Source organism: Colobus angolensis, unplaced genomic scaffold (assembly GCF_000951035.1).
Source record: "Colobus angolensis palliatus isolate OR3802 unplaced genomic scaffold, Cang.pa_1.0 Scaffold7, whole genome shotgun sequence".
In the NCBI taxonomy this organism is placed as follows: Eukaryota; Metazoa; Chordata; class Mammalia; order Primates; family Cercopithecidae; genus Colobus; species Colobus angolensis.
This window is the reverse complement of record NW_012120709.1, coordinates 13,807,134-13,832,374: the sequence shown is the minus strand read 5'-3', so window position 1 is coordinate 13,832,374 and position 25,241 is coordinate 13,807,134. Positions and strand designations below refer to the sequence as shown.

Below are 25,241 nucleotides of genomic sequence, written 5' to 3'. Positions count from 1 at the left end.
TGATGGGTGCAGCACACCAACATGGCACAAGTATACATATGTAACAAACCTGCACGTTATGCACATGTACCCTAGAACTTAAAGTATAATAATAATAATAATAAAAAAATTAAAAAAAAAGAATAAAGAAAGAAGTATCAACTTTTGAGAATAAATGAATATGAAAATGAAAGATGATTAAAATTTCTTCAGGAGAACAATTAGACTTTGAAAACAATATACTTTATGAATAATTTTGGCAGTAATGCTGTTTGCTGAATGTTTAGAACCCCCTTTCCCTTCTGCTGTGAGAAAGTCAGTGCTCCTCTCTATTCTTGTACTTTAGAGTCTTTCATGCTTTTGATTGTTGATAAGAAGTGGCACTTTTCCCTTATATCTCTGAAGCCTTATACTGTTATCTCTCTGTCTGACCCTTCTATAGTGAGTAGAGTTCCATCAGAGTTTTTCTTTCCCTTCACCTCATGCCTTAATTTTCTTAACAATACTTAACAGTTGAATAGTTCACAAATTTTGGGTTGTAGTTCATCTGCCTAAGGAGGAATATAATTTGTCCACTCTTAGCCACAGGTGAAAGAAGAAAGGTGAACAGGAACTAAGTTTGATTGCTGTGTGCCAGGCCTTGGTTGGATGCTTTAGATCTGTTATCTTGTTTACTCTTTAAAACAATCCTGAAAGGCAGGGATTTTATACCTTTTTATAGAGGAGAGACTAAAGTATAGAGAGATTAAGAAACTTGCTTCAAGTTATATAGGCATGTAGGACATGATTCAGATTTGATTGCCTCCAAAATCCCTGCCCTTATTACCAAGTGTTTATTTAATTCTAATCAGTTCAGATTGAAATGGCTGCCCTTTTTTTTAACAGAGGGATGAGTGGATGACTGTTGATTTTATGTGTGTTAAAACTGTGTCGTCATCATCACTCAAAGCTGAAAAGGAAACTGTGAGGAAAATAGAGCAAGAGAAAACCCAAGCACTTAAACAGGTAAGAGAATATTTGAAATGCTTTAACTTTCCAATTTCCCTTTAATAAACTTGTAGGACATTTATATAAATGCAGTTTAACTTATAAAATAATATTTTATTTTTTATAGTGTTTAATACAATTAGTGAGAAGAACTATGAAATATATCATTTTAAGAAAAATAAATTTCCTATAGGAAGTGAGTTTAAAGGTTTACTAGATTTATACTTCTAGGGCATATATAAAGTTGAGTGAACATTGAATTTAGGTTAATGTCATTAAATTGAAAGTGAACGTATTCAACTTTTTTTTCAGTGTACAAACTGAATTAGATACCATAAAAATACTTCTGTTTCAAGACATCTAGAAATTCTGGTGGATAAAGTGTAAAATAAGCATGCTTATTGTATACTTTATGGTTGTCACCTTGCTTGTAAGGAAGCAATAGGAAATCTGTAGAGACCAAAAAATGAGGCAAAAGCATGAATCCAGAGAAGTGAGGAAGTGCCGAAGCTGATGACTTTCCTAGGGGCATCATACAATCCTGGTAATCTGGAATTCCAATTTATACTGTACCAGGAGCATATGTTTCTTTTCCGATACTCAATATCTGTAATTGTCAAACTTTTTTATCAGCCTAATAAATGGGCAAGAAATGGTATTTCATTGTTTTTGAATGCATTTATCTGATTGCTATCAGAGAGGTCTTTTTCATGTTTTTTGGTCATTCAGATTTCTTACACTGTGAGCTGCTCATTTATGTTTTTTGCTTACTTTTCAACTAGGGTTGTTTGTCTTTTTCTAACTGATTTATAGAAGTTCTTTATGTTTTCAATCCTTTGTCTTTTGTACATTTTCAGATAGTATCTCATACTTTGTTTAGCCTCTTGTCAATTGTCCTCCTCAGTATGCAATTCTCGCCTTTTTTCCCCTGTTGAGTATCTTATGTGTATGTTTTTGAAAGTCTAAGACCATTGGAAGAAATTCCTTGACTATAGATACTGAAAGATTTTGGGTAAACTGACAAGGGAGGTGACAGAACCCTTTTTTATACAAACTAAGAAATCAAATCCTTATGGTTTTGCATATCCCTTTAGGTTAACCTTTAACTTAAATTTTGTCCTTTGAAGGTTCTTTACTTTTTCGTCAGCTCATGGATACATTTAAAAAAGCCCTTTTAAAAACAAATTTTATACAGCATTTTAATTTTCAGTAGTATATTGTATTCCTGGAAGCTAAAGTTCCTGACATTTAGCTCGCTCCATTTCTTGCCATCCTCTTGCCATTATTACTTCTTGTAGGAAGGATTTTCTAACCCCCTACTCCCCAGGGTCAACTTAGGTATCATTAGTATGTAGTTCTTTAGCACCCTTTACTTTGATCTCACTTACCTATATTTATGTTGCTTGATTGTCTTTCCCCCTTCTCTAGACCATAATTTATTTAATGGCGAGGACCATGGCCACCTTACACATTACAGTCCCAGTGCCTGGCATTGTGCTTAGAACACAGGAGGCACTTGCATTGTGATTAGGCTACTATCATCTCTTGCCTGGATTACTGCTACAACCTTCTGACTGGACTTGTGCCTCTAATCTTGTTCTCCAGACTTGCCTCCATGCTGAGAGCCCAGTTTGCTCTTTTTGTTATAAAGCTGGTCACATTCATGAGTCTCTTTTGGCCCCAGCATGAAACCCTCACAGCAGTTCAGAATGGCTCACATGGCCCAGTCCCTGATTGTTCTACAACATAATCTCTTGTCATTAGTCACTCATGGTTCTAAGTTTTAGCCAGTTAGAATTACTTTAAGTTTGCTGAAACTGCTGCACTTTCTCTGTTGTTTTAAGAACATGCTGCTATTCTTTCTACCTGGAACATCTTTATGTTCCCTCCCCCCACAAAAAAAGAAAATGCAGTTAATTTCTGCTTGTCCTTAGGCCTAAGACTGCACATATTACTTCCTATAGGAAGTTTTTGATCCTTCAGTGTGAGAGGGATTTGAATTCTTTGTGCATCCTCAGTACTGTATATTCTGTATATTTCTGTCTTCAAAGCACATGTCTGTTTTTATTGCCTGTATTCCATACTATAGTAAAAGCTAGCAAGGGCTGACCAGGATTTTTGACAGTTAAATCTTCTACAACTAGCACAATTTTGAGGTATAGTAGGCAGTAAATAAAAACATTGAATGAATGTGAATTTAGACATTTCCTGTAAGTTACAGAACAGCATGTCTTAAGAATGTTTTAAATGATTTGTCCAGGGTTATGACTGTTAACTGGGTATCAGATTCATTATTTGTTAATTTTTAATAATTTGTTAATTTTTTGAAATTTCACCTCTGAAAATAATTTTTTCTAGTCCAAACTGATGGAAAGAGAATTGAATCCGTACTGGAAGGATGGTGGGACAGGTCTTCCACCCGAAGACTGTAGTGTGTCATCGATTACTAAAGGTATTTCTACATTTTGATTATAGACACACAGGGTTTTTTTTTTTTTTTTGAGACAGAATCTCGCTCTGTCACCCAGGGAATACAGTGGCACAGTCATGGCTCACTGGAGCCTCCACCTCCCACTCAAGTGATCCTCCCACCTCAGCCTCCCAAGTAGCTGGGACTACAGGTGCACGTCACCACTCCCAGATCATTTTTTGTATTTTTTGTAGAGATGGGTTTTCACCATGTTGCCCAGACTAGTCTTGAACTCGTGGACTTAAGTGTTGACCTAACCACCTTGGCCTCCCAAAGTGCAAGGATTACAGGTGTGAGCTACTGCACCCAGCCTCAGGCATTTCTTTGATATTATAATGAGTTTACATATGAGAAAGCACTGATGAAAATTTGCAGTCTTTGGAAGCCTAATTTAAATTATTAGTACTTTGGAAGATTGTCTTAATTATGTATTTGGGAGCAAGTTAATTAAATACATAGTTTTGTACTTGAAAATATTCTCATATATGAGTTTCTACTTAAAATGGATTAATATAAAGTATGATTCTGTGAGTACATAATAATGCATTTGGTTTGTTATATTCTATAACAAAATGTAAAAGTATTGTCTGAAATTTCATGAAAATAATGTATAAAAACTAAAATGTGGTTTATATATTCAGAATTTCCTACTTTTCTAGAATTTATAAAATTTGTATTGACCTTAGGAGAGTGCTATTATTTTCCAGCAGATGGAGACAAAATATTTAAATGTCACATAAGCATACTTTATAACACAATTTTAAAAATACTTATATTCCCATTAAGTGTTGTGTTGACGCTTCAGAAGTTTATTACAATTAATCCAGCATACAGATGGTAGTATTATAAATTATGATGTTCTCTTTTTGTCTTAATGATTTATCAGTAGGATGTTTTCCTGCTTTTTATACGTAGTGGATTTTTATTTTGGTTATTTGTTAAAATTCTTCTGTATTTTATGTAGAGATGACAAATAGAGTCACCTTACATGTCCCTTCTTAATTTAGCAATTTTACCAACGTTATTGGTAATAGTTAACAGTTTTTTTGTCTTTCAACTTCAGGCAGAAGTGTCCCTGCTGAGTTATGTGATAGTAACTGCAGTCATACAAGCTTCTCTTTGAAATACTGTTTCATAGAAACTTAAAAGTTTGGGGAGGGATAAGTTTGCTCACTCAACCATTACTATGTAGGGCTGTTTTTATGATCTAGGCTTTTACCATCCCTAATGTCAGAGGACAGTCAATAAATTTCTTTGAAGAAAACCTAGAATTGACAAACCCAGTCTTTGGATCTTGCCAGTTGACGGGTTCTTTACTGAGTGGAGAAGATCCGGAGTTTTACTTTAGGTGGTATCTGTTAGCAGACTGAAACAGCAGAATCAAAGATTCTAGGAGAAAATGACATTACATAAAGCTTTTAGAGAGCCCTTCTCCCTTCCTCTTCATATCATGCTTTTACCACTTCTCTTTCCCATCTTATGTTTATTCAGAAGGAAAAAACATGACAGAAAGCTTCTGTCTGTCAGAGGCTAAGATCCCAAAATTGAAATTAAGTTTTAAAAAATGATTGGCAGGTTTTACTGCATATGTAGATAGTATTGTCATTCTATTTAGACCAATGGTAGGAGTGGAACTGTTAGGCATCTAAAAGTATTACAATATCTGTATTAAGAAGGTAGAGGTGACATAGTGTTATTGTTAAAGGACTAGACTTTGGAGTCAGTGTACTTGGGATTAGAATGTTGGCATTTCCACTAATTAGCTTCATAATTTTGGAGACATTTTCTGGCCTCTCAGAGCCCAATTTATTAATATGTAATAGGGAATAATGATATTACCTATCTTATATAGTTAATGTGAAGATTAAATTAGAAAATGTTTTAGCACGGTGTCTGGAATATAGTGACTACTCGATGATAATGTCAGATACTTGTATGATTAAATCTTTTGGAAAGGCTTTATCAACAGGTTTTTGTAATGATTGAAGTGACATTTTCAATAATTAATGTGTTAATCTTGATTTTTTTTCTTAGAATTCAGTGGAAAAGTAGGTTAATCATTTTCAGAGCCCATACAAAATTATTTTAAGTCATATTTTAGTAATGGGAATATTTGTACAATTTTAGAGTTTATATGGCACAGTTATATATCAGCTTTTTTCTTGGCAGCCATGTAAAGGAGAGCAGTGTAGATGTTATTTTAATATTATAGCTCAATAAACCAAGGCTTAGAGTGGCCAGGTAATTTTTCCTGTGGTCATGTTAGTACTAGAACCTAGGTCTTCTAATTGCTAGTCTAGCATTAGTTACTCTAGATTCTTTAGTGGAAGACTATTTTTATTACCATGTAGTTAGTAGGAATTCTTGCTTACAGACTCCTTCAGTGTGATTTTGTTCTTCCTATTGATTTCTTTCCCCTCTTTTTTTGGCTTTTTCTGCTAGAATCTGAGTTGAAAAGACTTTGAAAGGTGGTTTAAATCGGCTGCCTTATCTTAGAGATGAAGGAGCAAAGGTCCAGAGAAGTTAATGACGTACATAAGATTTTACAAATATTTAATAGTAGCAGCAAGACTAAAATCTAGGTTTCCTGTTAGTTAATCACTATTTTTATGTTAGTCTGGTTTCTGAGAGAATTGGGGAATATAGCCCAGATTCATTTGGTTGTATTAATATTTTGTCTATAACAGTATAACTTTGAGTTATGATGGAAGCATATGATGGAAGTTTCTTAATTTTTTTTTTACTTATAAATAACAGATTTGAAATCTAGGTGTAAAGTGCCACATACCAGTGAATTTATATAATTATTTGATACATCTTTTTCTCAGCATAGAGGACCTGAACCATGTTACATTCATGTTTGTACTTCCTATTGTACATTCATGTGTGTGTTTTTTTCTTGTTTTGGGAGGGGGGGGCATGTGGAGTCTCGCTCTGTCACCAGGCTGGAGTGCAGTGGTGCAATCTCGGCTCACTGCAACCTCCGCCTCCTGGGTACAAGCGATTCTCCTGCCTCAGCCTCCCGTGTAGCTGGGACTACAGGCGCACGCCACCACGCCCAGCTCATTTTTGTATTTTTAGTAGAGATGCGGTTTCACCATGTTGACCAGGCTGGCCTCGATCTCTTGACCTGATCTGCCCACCTTGGCCTCCCAAAGTGCTGGGATTACAGGTGTGAGCCACTGCACCCGGCCTTGTACATTCTTGTTTGTACTTCCTATTGTAGGAGGGTTTTTATATTCATAATAAATATTCACTAAATTTTTTTAATTGAATTTCGGGATAGTATTGCAAGTTGGTATTTTTTGTTCCCTTTTTAAATATTAAATTTGGTGATTTTTTTCTTACCAAAAGACTTCATTATTGCCATCTCTGATTATAAGATTGATAGGACTATTGAAATAGAACATATTGTCAACTAAAGGTGAAATTATTATATAAATATTTCTAAAATCGTATGGATTTAACTAGTGAAGGAATTGGCTGAAAATTTGTACTCCCATTGGATTTCCTTCATAAATGTCAACATAGAGGAATAAAAGCAGTCTTACTTTTTTCTCTGATTTTTTTTTTCTCTGTGCTATTATATTTTGGTGATTGTCCAGGAAATTTTTACTATGTCCATCAGCATTTTATCAGTTTCACATATAATTCTATGGAATAAACAATTTAGTTATGTAGCTGAGACATTCATATAGATATTTATTACTGTGGATTTCTTTTACTTATCACTGTGTAGATTGCAGATTTAGACTAACTTCTTCAAGTGGTTACATAGTTATTTTTGAACTCATCAACTATATAAATAGCAACAAAAAAGCAAGAGGAAAATAAGCTTTTGAATAAAAAGTGAAAATCGTTGCATCAGTTAGAGATCTAGGTTTTGAAGTACAAAATATTTTAGGCCTATAAAGAAAAGTCATATTAGGAGAGATTGCTTAGTAAAGATAAACTTTTGAGATCTAAATGGGGGAATGGAATTAATTTGAATGCAATTAATTTGTGTGTTGAAAAATCTGTTTTTTCTTTAAGTAAACTTTTTTATTGAAATGTGACATATATATTATATATAAAAACATTCAAAAATATTTAGTGAGTATTTACTATGAATAGAAAAACCTTCCTACAATGTAGTTAAAAGCCTTCCTACAATTATATGTAATATATTACATATATTATTACATTATATTATTTTATTATTATTGTGTATGTATATTATATATAATATATATTGTGTGTATATATTGTGTGTATAATGTATATATATTACATTATATACACACATATAACATATTATATATATTACATATATATTATATGTGTACATAAATACACAAACCGTAAGTGTACAGCAGCAGACTGATTATTTTCATAAAATGAAAACATTTGTGTACTCAGCACACAGTTTGAAAAATCTTGTTAGCATCCCAGAAACCCCCTTTGTGACTCTTCTGGTCACTACCTTGTCACCAGAAGGGTAACCATTATTCGGTTTTCTAGCACCAGAAATCAGTTTGTCCTCCTTTGTTTCCAGCACCTTTTGCCCACATTTTGAGATTCATCATATTGTTGTATATAGTTGTAGTTTTTCCATTTTTTTTGCTGTATAATATTAAATAGTATATTTTAGAAATACGTCACAATGTAGATGTCCTGTGTACTGATGGTAGACATTTCCTGGGTTGTTTCCAGGCTGGGATTATTGCAATGTTCTGCTATGAATATTCTTGTATATGTCTTGGGGTTAATTTTTGTTGGTTATAGAGCTGGGGTGATCTTAAAGCAGTCATGTTCTGGGGCAAGGAAAATCAGGAACAAAATTTTTATTTAAGTAATTGATTTGATTTCCTCGTTACACTATCCAAAGTGTGATGTGTAAAGAAGAAAATAAAGCCAGCTTAATAAATTTGTTGAAGGCCTTCAAATGTTCATGGTTGGTAATTATGACTAAAGTAAGATAATTTGTTTTAACGTACACTTTGGCATTGTCTTCCATAGCTTCCTCATTTGTTCTTTGTTCTGCAGCTGAGGTAGCTTTTTTTCTTCTCTCTTTCTCTGTGTGTCCTTTTTTTTTTTGAGATGGAGTCTAGCTCTGTCGCCCAGGCTGGAGTGCAGTTGCGCGATCTCGGCTCACTGCAAGCTCCGCCTCCCGTGTTCATGCCATTCTCCTGCCTCAGCCTCTCAAGTAGCTGGGACTACAGGCGCCCGCCACCATGCTTGGCTAATTTATTTGTATTTTTAGTAGAGACGGGGTTTCAGCGTGTTAGGCAGGATGGTCTCAATCTCCTGACCTCGTGATCCGCCCGCCTCGGCCTCCCAAAGTGCTGGGATTACAGACGTGAGCCACCGCGCCCTGTCCCTCTGTGTGTCCTTTTATTCCTTAATTATTTCTTGGAATGTTCTCTCTACTCTTACCTTTTTGAAATAGAAACCCAACTCATTATTTTGGGTCCGGTTTGTGAAATTTTCCCTAACCTCCCACTTAGAAATAAACCTTTACTTTTTTCATTTTCTAGAACCCATTATATCTTTTTATAATAGCGGTCACATTATTTTTATTGCAATTAATTATGTCCTTTTATTCTTATTCTCTTAGATTGCAGTTTTCTTATAGATAGTTTTATTTATCTTTTCCTTCTTCCTAGTGGCAAAACTCTGTGGCTTACCTATATAGGCACTCAAATATATATATGTTGAGTTCCAAATGCACTTATATATTTAAAGAAAAATATTTATTTTTGTATTTTAGAAGTCATTATAGAAGCAATACATATTAATTGTATGATAACCACATTAAAAGTATAACTAATATTTAATATTGGAATTTAGTTTCAGTGGTAGAAGATGGTGGATTAAGCTGGCTAAGGAAGTCTTATCTAAGAATGAAGGAACAAGCTGAGAAACAAAATAGAAACTTTGAGGACATTGTAGCCGAAAGATATGGGGTGAGTATCTGTATTAAGGAGATGCCTCTTATTTTCAGAATTAGGTGAAAAATTAAGTGCCTTTAACTTTGTTTTGTGCCATGAAGAATTGAATTAATATTAAATTTCATGTCTTTATACTAAAGTAATTTTCTGTTTTTTGTTATTATTAAACGTGTCATATTTTTATTGACATAATGAATGTAAAACTTAAGTATATAAAACTTAAATGTGGGTGTGTTTAATGTAAAAATAACATTTTCTCATTGTGAGAAAATTTAAACAGTGCTGGAAATCTGCATGGTACATTTCTGGAGGTAACCACCATTGAAATTTTTGTATATTCCAGAGTTAGGTGTGTTCTAGAGTTTGGGTACTTTATGGAATTTTTTTAAAGAGTATATATATACTCTTAGTAAAACTGTGCAACAGTGTATATTTTAGAAACAGTTTCCCCATTTTTCTGGACAATCTTTCTATTGCAGTAATTATTGATGTTCTTTCTTTTTTTCTCTTCAATTGCCTGAGGAAAGCAGCTTTAGAAAGTAAGTAAGATTTCTGGAATATATTTTTCCAGATATTTTCCCCACAGTTTTATTTTTATTTATTTATTTATTTTATCTATTATTTTTGAGACGGAGCCTGGCTCTGTCGCCCAGGCTGGAGTGCAGTGACTGGATCTCAGCTCACTGCAAGCTCCGCCTCCTGGGTTCAGGCCATTCTCTTGCCTCAGCCTCCCGAGTAGCTGGGACTACAGGCGCCCGCCACCTCGCCCGGCTATTTTTTTTGTATTTTTTAGTAGAGACAGGGTTTCACCGTGTTAGCCAGGATGGTCTCGATCTCCTGATGTCATGATCCGCCCGTCTCGGCCTCCCAAAGTGCTGGGATTACAGGCTTGAGCCACCACGCCCGGCCTTCCAGAGTTTTAAAGTAAAGTAGACTCGTGGAATATGCCCTGGCTTTTTAAACTTAATAATGTACACATAGTTGGTTGCCAGTAAATATAGACATTTTAATGACCTCTTAATATTTTCTTATGTATTTACAGGCTTTTCCTTTATTTATCAGTTTGTCAGTAGATGAACATTTATATACATTCCCTTCCCCTGTTAAATAGCTCTGTGCTATGTCCAATGCATTTTGCATATTTTTCTTGGTGAATTACCAAAAATGACATTGCCTGTTTTAAGGATGTAGACATTTAAACCAAGGTACATATTCCCAGATTTCTCTACAGAATGAACAAATTATACTTATAAATATCTGTTTATCACATAATTTTCAGCAGTAAGATTCTTCCTTATAGGTTATGCTGTTGAGATTGGCAAAGTTTTTAAGTTTTGCTTTTGTTTTTATGCATTTGTTTACCGGTGAATTGGAATTTTTTTTTCTTTTCTTTTTTTTTTTTTGAGATGGAGTCTCACTCTATTGCCCAGGCTGGAGTGCGGTGGCACAATCTCAGCTCACTGCAACCTCCGCCTCCTGGGTTCAAGCAATTCTCCTGCCTCAGCCTCCCAAGTAACTGGGACTACAGGAGCATGCCACCATGACTGGCTAATTTTTGTATTTTTAGCTTTTAGTAGAGGTGGGGTTTCACCATTTTGGTCAGGTTGGTCTTGAACTCCTGACCTCGAGATCTGCCTGCCTCGGCCTCCCACAGTTCTGGGATTACAGGCATGAGCCATTGCTCCTAGTCGAATTGGAATTTTGTTTACATTTATTTTGGCCATTTGTACTTTTTAGTGGACTGACTATTGATATTATTTGCCCATTTTTCTTTTGGGATAATGATTTAAGACTTTTTAATAAATCTGTTTGGATTTCTCCCCCTGAATTTCATGTTTGTTTTTTACTTCATTGGTAATTTGCTATCGATAAATTTTGAATATTTTTACCTATCAAAATCCCTCATATTATTTTTTCGTGAATTAATACTCTTGGTATTATTCATTGACAGGCCTTCCCCACTCTACAATCATAAAAATGTGCAGCTGTACTTACTTGAGTACTTGTTCAGTTTTATTTTTTATGTTTTATCTTTAATTTTTCTGGAATATATATTTGTGTATGATATGAAATAGGCATCAAACTTTTTATAAGTCTTATATAGTTGTTTACTATATATTGAATAAATTTTTTTCTCACTGATTTGAAATGACACATTTGTTATACATTAAATTTTCTTATATACATGGGTCTGTTCGTTTACTCTCAGATCTGTTTCATTGATTTTTCTATCTTTTCCTGGAATTTGTATCATACTGTTCTAATTATTGTGGTTTTCAGTAAATTATTCAGATAGCAAATAATAAACACCTACTATGTGGTAGTCACTATGTGACAAATAAGTCTCTTATTAGTCACTAAAATATTAGCTTTGCTTTCCTATGTGTTTATTTTTCTTAGTAAATTTAGTTTAAGCTCAACAGAAATAAACATTTTTCCAAAATTTGTTATAAATTTACAACTTTTTGGAATTTTGATTTAAATTTAACTAAATGTATAGATAAATTAAGGACAACTAGTATCTTTATAATGTAGAGTCATCTCATCCCAAAACACTGAGTGTTTATTTATGCTCTTCAGTATTTTTCTCTGTGCAGTTATTATGCATATGCCATTGAGGTTAATTGAATTTTAAAAATGTTTTCTGTCTTGGTGTTGGTGCTGTTCAGCCCTTCTTTTAAACTTTTATTCTAATTTTTTAAATTTTGGGTTATGTGGGAAGGTAGTTATATGCAAATAATTATTTTGCTTTTTTCCTCTCTGTTAATATTTAAACTTTCTTTTCTAGAAATAGTTATAATTTTAGAACTTTGGTAACAGGATTGGAAGCCGCTATTCTTGTCTTTTTGTCTTTAAATAATGACTTTTCCATTTAAGATTAAGAGTATCATGTTTAAGTATCCTTGTATTCAAAGTTGAGTAAAAGGTGCTTGTTTTTTTAATTTTTATTATTTTAATTTATGTTGTATATGTTTAAGGTATGTATTCCATGATGTTTTGATATGCATAGGGAAATAATTACTAGAATTAAGCAAATTGGTGTATCATTTATCTCACATAGTTATTCTCCTTTTTTTGTGTGTGGTAAAAATACCTAAAATCTACTCTCTTAGCAAATTTTTGGTGTATAATGTGATATTATTAACTGTAGTCCTCATGGTGTACATCGTATCTCTACTTAGTTATCCTAAATAATGGAAACTTCTCACTCTTTGACCTCCATCTTCCCATCCCCTCTCCTTCCACTAACTACTTTCCTACTTTCTGTTTCTATGTATGATGCATCTTTTCCTTGAAAATTGTTTTAAAGTTTGCAACTAGAAGAAAAATTATTTAGACTTGACCAGTGCATTTGCCATTTGTTGTTTAGCAGCTGTTCTTTTTTTCAGAGATCTTTGCCCTAATTCATTTATGGTGCGACTTAATCATCTTGAGTAATTTTTTCCCTCAGAATTGCTAGTGATATGCCCCCTGATTCCCTGCATTTTTGAAGATGATTTTCTTTTGCCCATACCAAAGAAGGATAATTTGACTGTGAATTGAATTCTCTATATAGAATTATAGCTTAATTTTGTTTTCAAAATTTAATCTTCATTCTAATATTTATTATTATAGATGAACAGCTGTAAGTCTGTCTTTCCTTTGTAGATAATTTGTTGTTTATCTACCCCTATCCATATACAGGCTCACACTTATTTACTCCTTCTCCAATCTAGTCCTTGTAGTCCTTGTAAAGGTTTTTTTTTTTTTCCTTGAGTTTTGAGATTCAGTTATTAGGGTTTTTTTCTGTGTTTTTCTTCTTTCTCTCCCCCACCCAAGGCTATTGGATGAGTCCTTCTGAGAAATCGGCTGGGGAAATTTTCTTATATATTTTTAAAATTAATGCTTTTCTCCCATCATCTTTGCTCCATCTTTCTGGAAGTACTAATAAATGCATATTAGATTTTCTAGAATCAATTGTTCATGTGTCTTTTTTTTCTTATAACTTACGTTTATTTACTACCTTTTCCTAAAATGTAGAGAATTTCCAGGTTAATTTAGTTTTCAGCACTCCCTTTTCTTCCTTTTGGTGTATCTGTACAGCTTTTTGGGACACATGATTTTTTATTTCCAAGTCTTTCTTGTTCTTGAACTATTCTTTTTTTTTTTTCTGTGAGAGTCTGTTTTAGCAGTTTAACCTCTTGAATCTCACAACCAGTAGGAATTAATTATTTTTTGAAAAGTTTGTCTCTACTGTTTTCTGTGTTATACTTTGTGTTAGTGCAGAGCATTTGGTCTAACTGGCCATCCTTTTGGAATCTTTTTTGTTATTTAATAATTTTTAATTGTTTACACAAGTTTTTTAAAAGTATTCATTTCAGTGTAGGATGATTGTATGGGTCTTCTTTCACCCCCTTAGTGGGCTTTTCAGTGTGCAACTTGGCAGTGAGTCATGCGGTGATGTGGGGTGCAAGTCACTGAGCCGTTCCTAATTTTAGATATCTTGTTTAATTTTTCTCCTTTGTAGTCAATGGAAATATTTCAGTCAAAATTAGAAGACGCTGAAAAAGCTGCATCCATGAGAGAAGATTATAAACGGGAGCGGTGGAGGAAACCCACATATTCAGATAAAGCACAAAATTGTCAAGAAAGTAGAAAATCAGACTTAGTAAAATATGATAACAGTTCAAGGGATAGATATGCTACAACAGATACTGCAAAAAATAGCAATAATGATAAATTTATTGGTGATGAAAAGAATAAGAGACCTGGGTCTTTAGAAACATGTGGAAGAGAATCTAACCCAAGGCAAAATCAAGAGTTTTCTTTTGGCAATTTGAGAGCTAAATTCTTAAGACCCTCTGATGATGAAGAGCTGTCATTTCACAGCAAGGGCAGAACATTTGAACCACCTAGTTCATCTTCAGCATTGGTAGCTCAGGGCTCTTTGCGTAGTGGTTTTAGAAAACCCACCGAGAACAATGAAGAAAGATCGACATCATGGAGTCGCTCTGATGGGAGAGGAGGCAAGAAACATTCGAATCAAAAGACACTGGAAACCAGTACTGATGAATACCAACATGTTCAAGAAGACACAAGAGAAAAATCGCAAGATGAAGGCTTGAGAGGTGACCCTCCAAAAAAAGAACATCTACAGGACACAAAGTCTACATTTGCTGGGTATTTTATAATTTTTTAACCTAATAAGTGAATATTAAGATCCAGAGAGTTCAAAGAACAGAGCTATATTTTTAGAACATCAGTAATTAGCTGTGACTATGGTCTCACATTTCTTAAAATTGATAGAAGGGGTAAGATACGCAGATTTAACAATGCAGTATTGTGTTATGGATTGCATTTTATTTCATAGGTTTTTTTTTTTTTTAAAGAGCTGAAAGAATTCAGTAGCTATATTTGTTCAAAATATGTTGCTTCTTTGCAATTTAAAAAACTGAATGAGTTAAGGTTTAAATGTATGTGCTGCAGGAGATATTTTGGTAGATTTTGTTACCAATGCCATTACTTTCTAAGGAAATTATCTTATTGTTGAATATAATCATAATCATAAATACTGCATATCTACAGGAAGTCTAGGAGACACTAGGAAAACATGTTGCAACAGCCTAAATATAAAGTGACAAATACATGCCAGAGATCTTGCAGAGGGGAGCATGAATTATGGTTGTTATTTTGCACAGAGAAAGAAATAATCCACTTTGGGCAATTGACAGATTTTAAAGATAATGTTAGAGTTTTAAATGTAAAATATATGTTGCACTTATGTAGGGCTGGGTCAGAAGATGAGGAAACCCAGGTTGAACGGGACTAAACCTAAGAGAATTTGCTTTAGAAATTTGCTGGTCCTGTTGGAGATAGCCAGAAAAAACAAAACAAAACAAAAAAACAAGTGTCCAAAGGGTAATAACTTACACTTGAATGATCATTAAAATATGTTTTAAAATAGCACCAAATGAGTGGGACACTAAAGGAAGAGGTTTTAGGAAATAATAGAAACCTGTGGTTGTAGTAGATAAAAGCACTGTGGTTTGGGGTTGTGAGTCTGATAAATCACTTTTGTTAATGACTCCATCTGAAGCAGTGGATTATAAAACTCAGTGTGTAATTTTCAGTGGGAGGAAGCTGGCAAAATCTGAACTGAGTGATTAAGCCCCAGTCAAATGAACTCTGGTTCACATCAGGGCTTTCCTCCCAGGAAGTGGAAGGAGAAATCCAATTGTATTGACTAAACAAACATGGCAGGGATTAGTGTCTAAGGCTGTGTGCATATATAATTGTCCAGTCTTCACTCCAGACTGGTAGACTGTTTCCAGTTCCCAGTTGCTATGGGAATGAGGCTCTTATTTCCTGATACCATTAGGATTGGGTTAGAGTTTGGATGATCTGAAGGCCTTCTTCTGTGATTCTAGCTAAGCAACATGTCTGCAAAGTAATACCACAGAATTAGTATTCCAACTGGTTGTCTGATTGCTGCATACTTGTATGTCTTATTTAAGTTGTAAGCTTCTAATAGATACACTATAATACAGGCACTCACTGAAAGCTGTGTATGTATGTGTGTGTGTATATATATATAATTTTTTGGTTTGAAGACAGCACTCACGAAAAGCTATATATGTGTGTGTATATATGTATGTATATATGTAATTTTTCCTTCGAAGACACTATTTTCTGTTCGCTGTGTTGATTTGATAGTACAGAGGGTCTGAGGCTTTCTATGAATTCTGCGATTGGCTAGAGAGGGAAAAAAAAATCTAAGAATCATCCAAAAGAAAAAAAAAAAAATTCCTGAGAATGTAGAGTGGTTGTAAAGTAGGAGACCAAGACGACAGGACCTTAAAGAATGCCTGGAAAGATCCAGTGAAAGATTGTTAGAAGTTATTCATTTGTCTGAACATTATCCTGGGAATATGTTGCATTTTTTATAAAATGCTAGAATTCTAGAGAGTTTTAGGACTGATGAATTTTAGAACTAGAAAAAAAATCATAGAAATGATTTAGAACTAGAAGAAATAGGCTGAGCCCCTGTATTTTGCAGATGCAGAAACTGAGGGGAACTCAGGTTGTGACTTACACAGTGTTATGTAACTAGGGTTTCCAGACTTTTTTTAAATAAAAAATAAATTCCTTGTAATATTTAGATATATGTATGCAAAAAGAAAATTGTTATTTACCTGAAATTCAAATTTAGCCAAGTGTCATTCATGTATTTTATCTAGCAATCCTGTGTATAACACTTAAGCATTTCCTGGGTCTATGACTGTTCGTAAGAGTTGACACTTGACCTTGCTGTGCTTCAGTTTCCTTGTCTTAAACCACGATACCAACGAGATCTACTTCATGGGGTTGTCGTGTGAGTTAATGTGTATGAAAAACTTAGCATAGTATCTGGCACTTAGTAAGGACTCCATAAATCTTAGCCGTTATTGTTACTATTGATATTATTATGTAATTAGTTATTTGCAGAACTTAGGCTCTGTAGTCTGATGTCTATTTAGCTTGCTTTCAGATAAGGTTAAAAACGGAGAACCTTGAATTTGGAAAGAAAAATCTTTTTCTTTTATACACTGATTATGGAAAAGTTATTGAAACGCTCCATGAGAGTAATTTTGTTAGAATACAAGAAAAGTTGATCAGTTTAGAGGCATAGGAGAGAGGAAAAAAGATAAGCTGCAAGAAGGGAAGAATTTTCAGTGAGGGACTAGGAAATAACTTTGTGTCTTGTAAAATGGATATTGCCATATATCATGGGTCAGTCTACCAGACTGTAAGTTGTTACAGATAATCTTTATCTTATATGAATGGTCATGATTGGAAAAATTAGTTGAATTGTTTTTTACTTACTTATATGTATTGTTCATATAGCTTTAACTTTCTTGCTATATACACCAGTATTATTTTTTAGAGCATGCCATTAGTAATCTTAATAAATATATATGTATAAAATTTAAACAATATAGACAGAAGAGTATAAAACAAGAATATAAAACATAGATGAGTATAAAATGAAAATGTAAATCTACCTTTCATGTCACTTCTAACCCGAATCCCATTTGCCAGGTTAACAGTGTTAGTAGTGTCTTTCTATATTTTTTAGTGTATTTGAAAATGTGTAATATATATATTTAACTTAATGTATAAAATTTTATAAAAAACATATAAAAACTTACATGGTATATTTAGTATATGTGTTAAATAGCTATACAATGCATATACCATTCACAAATCTTGTTTTTCCAATATCTTAAAGATCTTTTTACTTTAGCCCATATGTACCTACATTTTTTATTTTAAAGGCTCTTTAATACTCCATTGTAAAACTTAGGCATAACCTAATATTTTTCACCAGTTTCCTATTGATGGAATCTTAGGTTGTTTCCAGTTTGTTGCTCTAAGAAACAATTCCGCATTTAATTTTTTGTATGTATCTTTGCATGCTATTTAAATATAGCTGTAACATACATTCCAAGGAGTGGAACTGTCAGGTCAAAGAGTACATGCATTTTACTTTTTACATATTTTACAGTATTAACCAATTTAAACTCTTATAGTCATGTATGGGAATGACTTTTCTCCTACTTCCTGCTGATAGCATTATTGAACTTTTAAAATGTTTGCCATGTGTGTAATTGAGAAACAGACTATTTCTTTGATTTGTATTTCTTTATATACGAGTAAAGTTTGCCATACTTTCATGTGTTGTTTATTTGTAGTTTTTTTGTTAACTAGTCATATGTTTTGCCCTCTTTTTGAGTTATTGTTTGTTTGTGAGGGCTCTTTATATTTGTCATGTAATGCAAGTAGATTTTTCATCATTTGTAATTTCCTATTTTTCTTTTTTCATTCATTCTTTCTTAAATATGTTCAAATTTATCACTCTTTCCTTTATTCATTTTAGGCCCTGCGGTTATGTTAAGTAGCAGAAAAACATCCACTGTAGTGGCCCATGCAATTAAGAACCTTAAACTTTTTGTTAGAAATGAAATGTACTTTTGCATATATTTTTCTTTTGTTAGAAAATATATTGACTAAGTATTTCCAGGAATTTCAAACTTAGAGTACTATGTAATGTGAACAAAAATTAATGAGAAGTCCTTAATTTTGATTTTACAAGTTTAATATCAAACTAACCCTTTTTATATAATATTTTAACCTTTGGATGTCATTCTTGGCAATTTGTTACTGTAGCCCAGAAGGGCAAGCGAAGGATGCTAGATTCTGAAGACTTTGAGTATAGTTGTGAGATCTTTAAGCAAGGAAGCAAATATGAGGGCAATTGGTAAGAAAATAATAAGGGGGATCTGTGAACACTGCTGGCACAAGAATAGGAAAATCATATGTGGCTTAACAATGGGGATATATTCTGAGAAATTGTTGTTAGGCAGATTCATTATTAGGTGATTTTGTCATTGTGTGGACAGCGTAGTGTGTACTTCCACAAACCTAGATGGTATAGCTTAGTACATACCTTCACTATATAGTACAGCCTGTTGCCTCTAGGCTACAAAGTAGAGCATTTTACTGTACTGAGCACCGTTGGCAATTGTAACACAATGAAAAGTATTTGTGTATCTAAACATAACATAGAAAAGGTACAGTAATAATACAGCATTATAATCTTATGGGATCACTGTCATATGTGGTCTGTCATTGACTGAAATGTCGTTATACTATGCATGAGTAATTGCAGGTTTTAAAAATGTTATTGGGCTAGAGCTCTTTTAATTACTTATTTCTCAAAGGTTTTCAACCTCTGTCTCTGTGTGTGTTTCAAAGAGTACATTTTAATGTGAAAATAGGGTTTGCTTTTTAGAAATTAATTATAAAAAGGACTTCGGAAATATATCAGTAATTCTTGAAATTGAGACATGTTTGGGCTTTTTAAAAAAATTTTTTTATTTTTATTTTGCATATTTATTTATTTATTTTTATTATACTTTAAGTTCTAGGGTACATGTGCATAACGTGCAGGTTTGTTACATATATATACTTGTGCCATGTTGGTGTGCTGCACCCATCAACTCGTCAGCACCCATCAACTTGTCAGCACCCATCAATTCCTCATTTACATCAGGTATAACTCCCAATGCAATCCCTCCCCCCTGCCCCCTCCCCGTGATAGGCCCTGGTGTGTGATGTTCCCCTTCCCGAGTCCAAGTGATCTCATTGTTCAGTTCCCACCTATGAGTGAGAACATGCGGTGTTTGGTTTTCTGTTCTTGCGATAGTTTGCTGAGAATGATGGTTTCCAGCTGCATCCATGTCCCTACAAAGGACTCAAACTCATCCTTTTTTATGGCTGCGTAGTATTCCATGGTGTATATGTGCCACATTTTCTTAATCCAGTCTGTCACTGATGGACATTTGGGTTGATTCCAAGTCTTTGCTATTGTGAATAGTGCCGCTTTTTTTTTTCTTTTTTTTTGCAGGATAATTGCAGGTGTCATGGTGATGTTTCTTTCAAAGCATTTGCTCATCATTATAAATGCTTAGGGAAAGAAAGGAAGAGCCCATTCCCTGATTTTTGCTGTAGAACAATGTCTTTGCTGTGGTGTTCACAAAATAAAATAGAATAATATTTTCTTCAGTTACTTTGTGCTCAACAACATTCATTTAAATGTCTTTACTTGACAACTATTACTGTTACGTTGTGTAGAAGTAACTGTTAGTGTTGAAATTACTAGTATAAAAGATGTTCAGAATTCTTGTGTATTTTTGTCATTTATCCTCATCTACTAATAAACAATTTAATTCTTGTTAGAAAATACTAAAAAAAATTGTGTGGAGTATTCCATTTCATGACAATGGAAATCACCACTTTTAAATATCCATTGAGATTCTAGTTATCGTCTGGAAATGTGTGGGCTTTAAATGGACTTCAGGTACCTTCATTGGCCTTCCTTGATTGAATCTCTAAACTTGCATCCTGGGAAGTGAGGGGAAGAGGAAAGTAAAATGACAAAGATGTGCCCTTTGGATGGATAATAACAAACTTCTTTGGCTACTTAATCTGGGATTTTTTTTTTTTTTTAAATAGGGTATAGAAGCCAGATTTTAGTAGACTAAATTATTAAGAGTTATGGAATGGTAGAGATGGAAAGTGTATTTATACTAGAACATGTTTAATGGAAAAGAGTCAGTATCCATTTTAAAAGAAGCAAGACAGATAGGCAGATAATAGATGGGGCAACTGAGCAAGATCCCTGAGGTTAATGTGGGTGAATGTGAGGTTCAGTTTACTTATAAAAGTAGAAGGATTAGCTTTGGGTGGAAATAGTTAAAACAAAAGGGAAAGTGTGGCTACAGATTGTGGGTGACAAGGGAGAAAATTTAGGAATTCTTTCTTAATGACTTAATGCCAGTGTTTTTTTTTTTTGACACATGATTCCCAGAATATCGGTGATCCTCTTGATCTGTTTATGGAGAGTCAGTTATGATTGGTGTTGGTATTATAAAGAAACAACTTTTAGTTCTTCATGAGAAGCTTGCATTAGAAACTGAGAATTTGATTAGTACCCTGTTTTTAGGTATTTATACTTTTATTTTTGGTCATATCTATTCGTAAGGGTGAATCTATTGCCATATTGACATTTGATATAGTAGTTTGTGTTAATAGTCCTGAAACATTTCTCCTCGAAAGAAGGAGATGGATTGATGGATGGCTTGGTCTTTGATTCTTCTGATCCTATCAGACTTAAGGTTGCTTGCAAGGTGACTTATTTCTGGATATGGAGCTCAATAGAAGATTATGTGTGAACTTGTTCTATGTCTGGATTATAGTAAGCATCTACTGGAATAACAGAAAGGATTGTAGAAATACTGGGTAAATCGCTTCCTTATCCTAGAGAACCTTTCTTCGATTCTTTGGTTTCTCAGTTGGCTGATATTGAGATGAGAAATGGAGGAACTAGACGTAACTTTAGTTGGAAAGAAAAACCTGGTCAGGTACAAATAGCAGAAGGAAAAGAAGCCAAGAAGTTTCTCACTTAGGAAACAAGAATTTGAGAGACAGACCCTGGAGAAAGCGACTTCATAGGGGACTAATTGCACTGGTGCTCTTTAGAAAGGGCATGAACTGTGGTTATTTAATTTGCATTATACATACATGTAAAAATATAATATCTATAATTCCACATAATAAACATAAACATAAGTTTTTAAAGCAGGGAATTTTGGAAAGTTGAATGGGAAAGAATGCAAATTGAGAAAAGTTGTTTTGATTGGTAAGTAAAAGAGAGAGATGATTAGATTGCCAGAAATTCTGGTAAATTACATTTGCAATACAATGAAAATGACATGTACCTTAGCATTTAATTTGAAAAAGTACTGAAAAATATTTTCCATACAAAAAAGTACAACTAATAAAACAAGCAATAACTCAGCCCACAGATGCATATAAAAAGCAATAATGTTCTCCTGCTTACATGAATGCAGTGTCCCTACTGTTCATTTTAATTGTTTTTTAAAATGTAGACTGAAAGAATATGAGGGGAATGAAAATATGTTACTTTCTAGTGTTGCTTTACCTCAAATAGTTTAGATTTCTTAAACACCACAGTATTGTCTTTCCTTTCAACAATATGGGAAGAAATGGCTACTATAGATTTTCTGTAGAGATTTTTTTTTATTCCAATGCTGTCTATCTGTTAAAAGATTCCCCTCCCAGAGGAATTAATTATTTAAAAATAATTTTCATATATTGTTGGTAGATCATGTTTTGATTTGGAAAACCAAATTTGTAGAAAATATGAGTAAGGTTAATTTTCATACAGTATTATAGAATCTGGGAATTTGGGAAAACTAATAATATCAGATATATCCTTTATATTTAAGATTATGACAAATTAGTTATACTCTGGTTTTAAAATGTATTATTCCCTTTGAGGGTTAAAAAAACTTTGAAGTATGATTGACATATAGTAAACTGCGAATATACAAAAGTGTACATTTTGGTATATTTTGAAATGCATGTATTCTCATTAAACCATCACCCCCCCGAAAGCCTTTGTGCCCTTTCATAATCTCTCTCTCCTGCTTTCCCACACCCCTGCTCTCCACTCCTAGGCAACCACATCTGCTTTCTTTTATTATAGACTACATTTATCCCTTGGAATTTGTGGGAGTTGGTTCTAGGACCACTCAAGTATACCAAAGTCGTACATATGCAAGTTGGAACCCACATGTATGAAAATGTCACTCTGTAGTTTTTGCATCACATGAATGCTGTATTTTTGATTGATGTTTGGCTGAAAAAAATCTGTGTATAAGTGGACCAGGGCAGTTCACCCCTGTGTTGTTCAAGGGTCAGCTGTAGTTTGCATTTTCTAGAGTTTGATGTAAATGGGATCATACGTTATGCACTCTTATTTTGCTCTGTCTGCTTTCACTCAGCATAATTATTGTGAGCTTCATTTATGTTGTTGCATATGTCAGTAGTCCATTCCTTTTTATTGATGGGTAATATACTATTGGTGGGTACACCACAGTTTGTTTTTCCATTCTCCCGTTGGTGAATATTGAGATTTTTTCCAGGTTTTGGCTGTTATAAATTATGTACAATTCTGAACTTTCATGTACATGTCTTTGTATTGACATATGCTTTCCTTTCTCTTGGATAAATGTACCTAGGAGAGCAGTAGCTAGATCATATGGTTACTGTATGTTTAAATACTAAGAAACTGCTAAACTGTTTTCCAAAGTGATTGTACCATTTTACATGATCACCAACAGTGTATAAGAGTTGCAGTTTCTCCAGATCCTTGTAAGAACTTCGAATGGTCAGTCTTTTAAATTTTGGCTCTTCTAGTGAACGTGTGGTGGTAGCTCATTGTGGTTTTAATTTGTATTCCCCTAATGGCTAATGACTACTGATGCTGAACATCTCTCCATGTGCTTATTTGCCATCTGGATATCTTTTTGTAAAGTGCTTACAACATGTAGTGCTGTTACCTCTCTATTAGTAATTTAGATGTCTTTGTTTTATGATCAGTCAGGCTATAGGTGTATCAATTTTATTGCCTTAAATATCAGCTTTTGGTTTCATTGAGTTTATTGTTTTTCTATTTTCTATTTATTTTACTCTGATTTTTATTGTTTTTTGAATTTATTTGTACTTTGTTTTAATTTGCTCTTTTTCTGCTTTCTTAAGGTGTAAGGTGAGGTGATTGATTTGCGATCTTTTCTAATATATTTAGTGCTATGAATTCCCCCCTAAATTAGCAGCGTTCCACCAGTTCAGACATGTGTTATATAGTTTTCCTTTGGTCTTATTTTTGACCCATGGGTTATTTACAGGTGTGCCATTTAGTTTCCAAATATTGTAGTTGAGAATTTTCCAGAGACTTTTGTTAATGATTTCTAATTAATTTCATTGTGATAAAAGAATATAGTTTATATAACTTGAATTCCTTTAAATTTATTGAGACTGTTTTTATAGCTTAGAACATGGTGTATATTGGAAATATTTTGTATGCACTTGGGAAGAATGTGTTTTCTACTCTTGTTGGGTGGTATGTTCTATGAATGTCCATTTGGGCGTGTTAGTTGATGGTATTATTCAAGTCTTCCATGTGCTTGCTGATTCTGTTTATAGTAGTCCCCCTTTATCCATGGTTTTGCTTTCTGAGGTTTCAGTTACCCATGGTCAACCATGTTCTGAAAATATTACAGTATTTTGCAAGAGGCACCACCTTCACATAACTTTTATTACAGTATAATGTTGTAATGGTACTGTTTTGTTATTAGTTGTTGTTAGTGTCTTACTGTGTCTTATTTATAAGTCAAACTTTAACATAGGTATGTATATATAGGAAAAAAATGCTATAGATAGGGTTTGGTACTATCCAAGATTTCAGGCTTCCAGTGAGGGTCTTGGAACATAACTCCTGCAGATAAAGGAGGACTGTTATATTTATCCTATCAAATATTGATAGAGAGGTATTGAAATGTATAGCTGTGATTGTGGATTTGGTTTATTTCTCTTCTGTCAGTTTTTGCTCATGTATTCAAACGCTCTTGCTGGATTGACTTCTTTTTCATATGAAATGACCTTCTTTGTCCCTGGTAATATTTTTTCTCCATAATCTTGTTTGTTTGATATTAATGTAGCCGTTTCAACTTTCTTTTGACTAGCATTAATATGGTATATCTTTTTCCATCCTTTTATGTTTAACATACTTATGTGTCTGTGTGTTTGTAGAACATTTCTTGTAGTTGAGTTTTGCTTTTATATCAATCTGATAATTTCTGCCTTTTAATTTAGGTATTTGGACCATTTATATGTAATGTTATTGATATAATTAGGTTCAAATATGTAACTTTGCTATTCGTTTTCTACTTTTCCCATCTGTTCTTTGTTCACTTCGTCCTCTTTTTCTCACTTGTTTTGGATTATTTTTATGATTCCATTTCATTTCTTTGGTTGCTGTAATTTTTTTTAAAAAGCATAGTGGTTGCTTTGTCTTTGATGGTATACTACACCTTTAACTTACCATAGTCTATCTTCAAGTGATATGCTGTTCCTGAATGGTGTAAGAACTTTATCATTGTTTATTTACATTTCTCCCTTTCTTTCCTGCCTGTTAGTGTTGTCATACATTTTACTTATACTTTTTATAAACCTCAAATATATTTTTAAAATAGTTATCTTCAGTTACATGTATGGTGGGATACTTAAGGTTGCCCCACAGCCTCTGATGCTGTTTTCATTTTTTTTTCTTTTTTTATGTTTTATTTTATTTGATTTTATTATTATTATACTCTAAGTTCTAGGGTACATGTGCATAATGTGCAGGTTTGTTACATATGTATACTTGTGCCATGTTGGTGTGCTGCACCCATCAACTCGTCAGCACCCATCAACTCGTCATTTACATCAGG

General features: G+C 33.5%; 1 protein-coding gene across 1 annotated transcript in view; it reads left to right on the top strand.

Annotated features, from left to right (window-relative positions):
- CWF19L2 (CWF19-like 2, cell cycle control (S. pombe)) overlaps positions 1-25,241 on the top strand; it is a 136,663-nt gene that overhangs the window by 20,880 nt on the left and 90,542 nt on the right. The window contains exons 5-8 of the mRNA XM_011926659.1: positions 865-984; positions 3,325-3,418; positions 9,266-9,381; positions 13,874-14,526. Of these exons, the coding sequence (XP_011782049.1) occupies positions 865-984; positions 3,325-3,418; positions 9,266-9,381; positions 13,874-14,526 (983 nt within the window). The remainder of the gene's footprint in view (positions 1-864; positions 985-3,324; positions 3,419-9,265; positions 9,382-13,873; positions 14,527-25,241) is intronic.